The sequence below is a fragment of the Buceros rhinoceros genome, unplaced genomic scaffold, assembly GCF_000710305.1.
Source record: "Buceros rhinoceros silvestris isolate BGI_N320 unplaced genomic scaffold, ASM71030v1 scaffold3666, whole genome shotgun sequence".
In the NCBI taxonomy this organism is placed as follows: Eukaryota; Metazoa; Chordata; class Aves; order Bucerotiformes; family Bucerotidae; genus Buceros; species Buceros rhinoceros.
The window spans coordinates 17,402-24,466 of NW_010416737.1; the positions used below are offsets into that span (position 1 = coordinate 17,402).

General features: G+C 36.7%; 1 protein-coding gene across 1 annotated transcript in view; it reads left to right on the forward strand.

Annotated features, from left to right (window-relative positions):
* Positions 1 to 7,065, forward strand: part of LOC104494994 (potassium voltage-gated channel subfamily C member 2-like) — a 23,674-nt gene that overhangs the window by 14,041 nt on the left and 2,568 nt on the right. Inside the window, exon 4 of the mRNA XM_010137903.1 lies at positions 2,141 to 2,308. Within this exon, the coding sequence (XP_010136205.1) occupies positions 2,141 to 2,308 (168 nt within the window). The remainder of the gene's footprint in view (positions 1 to 2,140; positions 2,309 to 7,065) is intronic.

Here is a 7,065-nt window from a genome sequence, read left to right on the forward strand (position 1 = left end):
TGATATCAACCTTTTCTTTTGCCTGTTGTTTGTTGCGTCATATGGATGTTTCTTGTTTTTCTGCATGACTGTGACTATTTGAGCAGCCACTGTGTCCCACCCTGTTGGACTCCATGGTGTTTTGCCTCAGTGTCTGTCTCTTGTGTCAGCTTTGCCTGTGCCACATCGTGGCCTGTTAAGCAAGATCCTACAAAGAAGCAGTCATTTAAAAGGAGCAGGTGCTTTACATCAAAAGCCCAGCACTCAAAGGAAATAAGAAGAAATTCTATTTCTAGCTTTCTTTCCATTTGGCATTTTGCTTTCCTGGCTAGAAGAACCTCCTTCGTCTGTGTTAGATGGGACATTGCATGACATTTACCATTAATGGAATGATAATAGCATAGCTGATGTAAAGTTTGTCAAGAAAAATTAAAATGACAGCCCCTAGCAACATCATCTTTGTTAGCGTTGATTTTTATGATTTATATTACTTTATTTCTTAGAGTTCCAAATGATGGATAAAGAGAATTTTGTGTTAATTGCTATGAAAATGCTTATCAAGTGACAGTCTCTGCCCCACCAAGCCAATGCCCCATATTCCATATCTCTTCGAATTAAAGAATAAATTTTATCTCTCAGTATAATTAAAACAAATTTTTTTAGCAACAAGGATTTTTTTTGTTTGTTTCTTGAATGTATTTGTTCTTAAACCAATTACAATCTGATTAAAGCTCACACAGCAGTCATTAGACTGCTGTTGGAAAGCTGCTATAGAATAATAAGAGCAAAACCACCCACGACTGTTGTCATTCAGTAACTGAAATTTGGTTTTCAGAAAGAAGAGTCTGGAAAATCAGTCTTTGAACGATGCCTATCTTTGGTCTTTTGCTCTGTAACTGAATAACATTTATGTTCAAAGAAGCTCAGTTTCAGTCTCCGAGTGAGTCTTCACAGACAAAGTTAACACAGCTTTTTGAACATTCTAAATATATTTAAGAGGATGGAAACCCTTGAAAGGACTCACACTAAGGGTGGAATATAGTTAGTTTTACAGTGCTTTGACTGATACCCACTTTCAGAAAAAATCTTTAAAGTGTTAATGATAGCAGCTTTTTCATGTCATCAGGTCCTACTGAAGGTATTCCAGAATGGAGGAGGCTCAGTGTGATCAGAGCCGAGACACTTTTCTGTGTCTGCAACTCTATTCACAAGGTGTTATACTCCTTAAAGTTAGAGACAAAGCAGAAAAGGAGCCATTTTGAAGTGTGAACTTTCTCTTCAGTAATGCCACTGCTCACGTCATGCACAGTAGCTTTATTTCTGGTAGAGAATGCTGTTAAGAGTCACTAGGAATTCTGTGCAAAACTTCAAGGCTGAATATAGCCTTGAATATAGCATTATCAGGTCAGAAAAACACATGCTCAGTTTTAAATGCAAAGGTGAAGCTGAAGTCAATAACATGCCATTACCTGTTACTGAGCAAAAATTTTTTTTTAAATGTGGCCTGAATCTGAAATTGTAGATTATTTTAAAAGAGAGTCCTTTGGGAGTGCCAAATCAGGAGAGGTAAGAGTTTTGCTGTTTGACAAAAAAAACCTAGAGAGACTGAAGACAGCTTTTGATGTTGGGTACTTACGATGACAGGCAGTGCAAGCGTGATAAGTATGAAATGAAAGCCAGTGTGTTACTAAACAGATTTTAATGCCAAATATTGAAAATTTAACCCTCCTGGGGGGAGGGGTTGTCTTTAAAAAAATGCTAAAGCAACACATTCTAAGTAAAAATTACTATCATGACCTCTTGTTTAGCAAAAAGGATAGCCAAAATAGTAAATACTTGTTTGAAACTTCAGAAAGTTACCGTCCATAACAGGCAACTAACCGAGCCTTGATTTGATTATTTCTTATTTCATGTTAGTTTAATATAACTTTATACAAGAAGAAGAACAGGAAAGTCAAAAGATCATTTGTTCTTGAATAAAATGTATACTTTTTGCCATTTTGTACTGATTAATGGTGAATTGTAATCTCGTTTTCTTCTAATGATTTACCTTATAACTATTTTTGAGTGATGGGAATATCCAGCATTCAGCATAAGCTCTTTGTGATGTCTCATTTCCTCATTCATTATTGTCTGTAAATGGGCATGGTGCTTTAACCAGTGTTATCAGGTGAAGACAGTGCTGGAAGTGAGCAGCCACTCTCACCTGGTGAAAGGCTCCCTCCCATCAGACGCTCTAGTACAAGAGACAAAAACAGAAGAGGGGGAACATGTTTCCTACTGACAACAGGTGATTACACGTGTGCTACTGATGGAGGGATCAGGAAAGGTATGGACTTCTTTCATTAGATCATAAAAGGTTACTCAGCAATGTGCTTGTGAAAAGCAATCTTAGAGTTAAATGATGTGCACAGTGCTCTTAGAGGAAAGACTGTATTTACAATGTATCTTTTTTTCTTTATTCCTAGCAATTCTTTTTCTGCTTTCCTCTTAGAAACACTCATCTCCTTTAGCCTTCACAAAACATGCTTAATATCGGAACCTCATTTCACTTGTGTCTTCATTTGTCTGTTATCTTTAATGGAAATGCCTGCAATTCAGACCTTGCTCATTCAACCACTCATCACTCAATAACTTTTGTCATTATAAAAGACGAATTTATTATTTAGTAACTTTGGTCTGCACTTAATAACTTAGTAAAAATTACAGCTGAATAAATTACACTTAAAAGATTGAAGTGTGGGAAGTAAGCAAGTTTTCTGTTCTGAACACAACAAAGCATATCATATGAGATACTATTTAGATTTCTTTCAAAAAGAGGTTTGAGTTTATAATGCCAAAAATATTTCCTCTTTGTAATAAACCACTGATACTAAAAGGTGACTGTCTACCACAACCAGAATTCAACTTCAGTAAACAATGTTTGTTCTTGCAACGTGCTAAAAACACCTTTCTAGGTATTCAGCCTCTTCAAATCTGATTATTCACTGTTCGGTAGGATTGGGTTCCCCAGGCAGCGTTTGCAAAACCTTCTGTACGTCTCATCTGTGTGACTGATGGTGTGGCTATCCCATCAGACCACAGCTGGCTGTGGCTGTGAACCTAATCTCACGGCATAGCCCCAAAATCAGCAATGCTAGTGGCACTCTTGCCATTTCCTTAGATAAGAATTGCTTTGATTTCTTGGCAAATTGTATCATTCTAACAGGTTTCCTTGTTTCTGAGTGCTAATGTGCAGTTGTTCATCTCAGAGTTCATCTGCAGTAGCCACATGGTGCTGTACAAACATTTTTGGCTGAGATTTTCTTTTTCTTTTTCTTTTTTCTTTTTCTTTTTCTTTTTCTTTTTCTTTTTCTTTTTCTTTTTCTTTTTCTCTTTTTCTTTTTCTTTTTCTTTTTCTTTTTCTCTTTCTCTTTCTCTTTCTCTTTCTCTTTCTCTTTCTTTTTCTTTTTCTTTTTCTTTTTCTTTTTCTTTTTCTTTTTCTTTTTCTTTTTCTTTTGAACTTGCTTTGTGTACAGCAAAGATAGCTGTCCCAGCCAGCCATAGACCCTAAAGGAATTCTCCCGAGTTATTCTGCAAATGCTCTTTTTACATTTCAAAAGCATGACCTCAGTAGGTTAAACCTGTGAAGGCAAATATGCAAGCAGAGTTCAATGTGTATGGTATTTGTAAAGAGTACCATTGCCTCTGTGCTCCTGCATTTTACATATTTTTATATATAATGCTTAGTTTAAATGGGACTTTATTGCAAACATGGTTTTGCACAGATTTAGGATGCTTTCCATCAAACATATATCTCTCACTGTCTTCTCAACAACTAGCATGATTTCAGTTATCTCTAATGGTAAGAGTCCAGTCTTTGAGGAGGCCAGGAACACCTGAATAAGACAGAATAAGACAGGTTGCCATGGCATCTTGCAAGATAAGGTTTTTGTCTTATTTTAGGAATGTTAATATAAATTTGAGTGCTGTTGGCTTGGCAGTAACCATAATTAGAACAGATCAGAAGTACTAAAAGATGCTACTCATCAGCTACTAAAGACATATTCATAAAACAACAAAATATATTTTGTACTGGGACCATGTGAATATTTTAATTTCAAAATCTAGATTCAAGAGAAAATTGTTTCATAGTTCTTATTAGAAAAATGGGGCTTGAGTTCAGAACTAACACTTTCTCAGTGAGAAATGTGCTCTTTGGCTGGTTCTGATGATAACCTTAGTCTAGGCCAAAACGTTTTAGCTACTGGCTTTCAAGTTTCTTTTATACCAAGTAGGGAAATTAGCTCATAAACAGAAAACATCTTCAAGTATCATCCAATGGTTTTGAATACTCAAATTTATTTCACACATCAAGTCTACTAGTTTTTCATTTTATTCTTTCCCTTTCTTTCTTCAGGTACATCCTTCTTGTGTGGTTGGCTCCTTGGTTGTTTTCAATGATCATTTATTCTGAGCTTTATTGCATTAACACCTTATCTCCATCTCTAAGATGACAGTTACTCAGAGTTGAACCAAACCCCACTAAAATACCTGGAAAGAACTGATTTTGGATCATGTCTCTATTTCCATTCATCTTGTGTGTCTGGTTTTCTTTTTTTTTTTTTCCGTAGTTCCTGTTTTCTTTATCATCTTTACCATCTTCTTCTGTCTTTGCTTTTATCATTAGAAAAGTAGCAGAAAAAAATATCTGTAAAAAATACTTTCCTACTTTCTGTGTAAAAAAGCTACCTGATTATTCTGATTTTTTTTTGCTTTATTTTTACAGGGGAAGTTAAATATATACACTAGCATTGTGCTTCCCCTTGATTCCCCTTTCAAACACGTTTCTTTCAAATCTGTATAAATACTGAGAGAAACTCAGAAACTGGAGGCTGTTTTTGAAACGTATCAGAAGTCTGTGACGCATCACAGTCTAGCGTGCCTTTGCAACCTGGAGATAACATTGCACAATGTTTTAGCAGACATGAGGTTATACATTTGCTTTAAGTATAATTTTGCAGGATGCAATTCTCAGTAGGTGAGAAATGCATTAGTTGTCCTTAGGGGAAAACCTGAGATATGTTTTTTCCTGAAGGTGCTAACAACTGTCTGTTAACTGCCTGTTATCTGGAGATCTGGAATTTGAGCCAGTAACTATTTCAATAAGAAACAAAATGTCTGGTGATGTCCCATGTGATGTTTAGCTGTATTGTCATTGATATTTTATAGTTTCTATGGGAAGAGTCTCAGTATTTCATTGTAAGCAATTTATACCTGAATGTCTGAACCCGACAGAGGCTTAGGTGCATAATTGTCTTCAAGGAATGAGGTAGTGCTATTGAGATCAATGGGACTTCTCATGCTCCCAGTGAATCGTGTATCCATGTGCTCGAGGAGCAAGGTCCTCTACGGCTTCACCTTCATTGTATTTCCTTGCTGATATCTCTCTCCAGAGCTGTGGGCTGGTTGTTTTCTTCATAAATGGGCTTGTTCAGGTGCCACTGAAAGTACTTGACTATGAAGATAGTGATATAGTGAATAGCGATGCTTTTCCATCATTTTACTGCATAGCCTCTATGAGGTGAAAACTATGCCTAGATGTGGCAAAAAGTGGGTAGCTGGCACTCACAGTGTATGTGAACAGAAATGTCTGCAAGTGCAATGTTCCCTCCAAATTGCGAAGCACTATGTGGTTGCCTCATTTAATGATTAATTATTTACTACCTGCCTATCTGGATTAATACAATTTATTTCGTTTGAGTCAGTTGGAAGAGGATCACAAATATGGTGATTGAAATTTGGTTTAAATCAGGAAGGATTTGTACACGTGTCAATCTCTGCTATCTGATTATACTTAAATATTAGACACAAAATCTTAGGATTAATGTTTCTGAATATGGAGCTTCTTTCCCATATTATCATTCAGTCCTCTGCAGAAGTGATTTACACGTACTGTATGCAATTTATCTGGTTTTTGTTTTATTTATTTTTAAAGAAATATCATCCTTTATTAGGAATTGTGTTTAGCAGAGATTATGTAATTTTAACAATTTTTATAGTCTGTCTTAATGGGGTTTTGATTATGTGGAGCCAGATAGCTCACCCAGTAACCCTGATGGGATCCTTTATCTTGTACTCTCTGCTGAAGCCAACAGAGCAGCACTGAGTGCAAGATGCGATGTGGAAGAACAGACCAGGCCTCGTGTGATGGTCTGTTTAATTTTTTGGGAAAGAATAGCTGCAGTAATTTGTAAATATTTTTCTTTATTAATATCTTTTGGTAGTAATGTGTCTCAGCACTGAGTTCTTTTGCAGGCAAATTCCCTCTGAGTCCCAGATAGCTCCTTGGATTACATTACATTGTATTGTTTGTCTACGTCTTATTTTTGGCTGAATTCAACTGATGTGTGTGCATTTTCTCATACAAGGCTATGAAAAATCTCGAAGCTTAAACAACATAGCTGGCTTGACAGGCAATGCTCTGCGACTGTCTCCAGTAACATCACCCTACAGCTCACCTTGTCCTCTAAGGCGCTCTCGGTCTCCCATCCCTTCCATCTTGTAAACCAGATGGCATCAATCGGCTACATAGTATTAATTCAAATACTGTTTACCACATACTGGAAGTAAATGTAGCATTAACCATAGGCTCCACAAATATGGTATAACTCCTGCATGATATAACTGTCGGTAGTAAGAAATGCCACTTGGGTAGCTGAAGATTTTTATCTTGGCTTTTAAAGATTACCTAAGGTAGTGCTTCTCCTTTTATTCTACTATATTGTCCTACTTTCCTGTGGCAATAAAAGGACAGTTAGTGGATGCCGTTGGCCAGTATATTCAATAAATAAGCATATTTTCAGGGAGATTTGCTTAAAATAATGTGCTTCCAACTAATTATCAGTCACTCCATTGAACCTCCATTTCTTGTGACTCTAATCCATTCTGAAGATGTCTGGAATCGTGTCTTGATTGCACACAATGTGACTTGGGTCTGCTCATTTGCATGGACCATCCTGTCTCCATCACCTGACAAGCAGTGTTGCCAGTCACGGAGACCACAGAGGGCTCTGGATGTGTGTTCTCGCATTGTACCATCCTGCT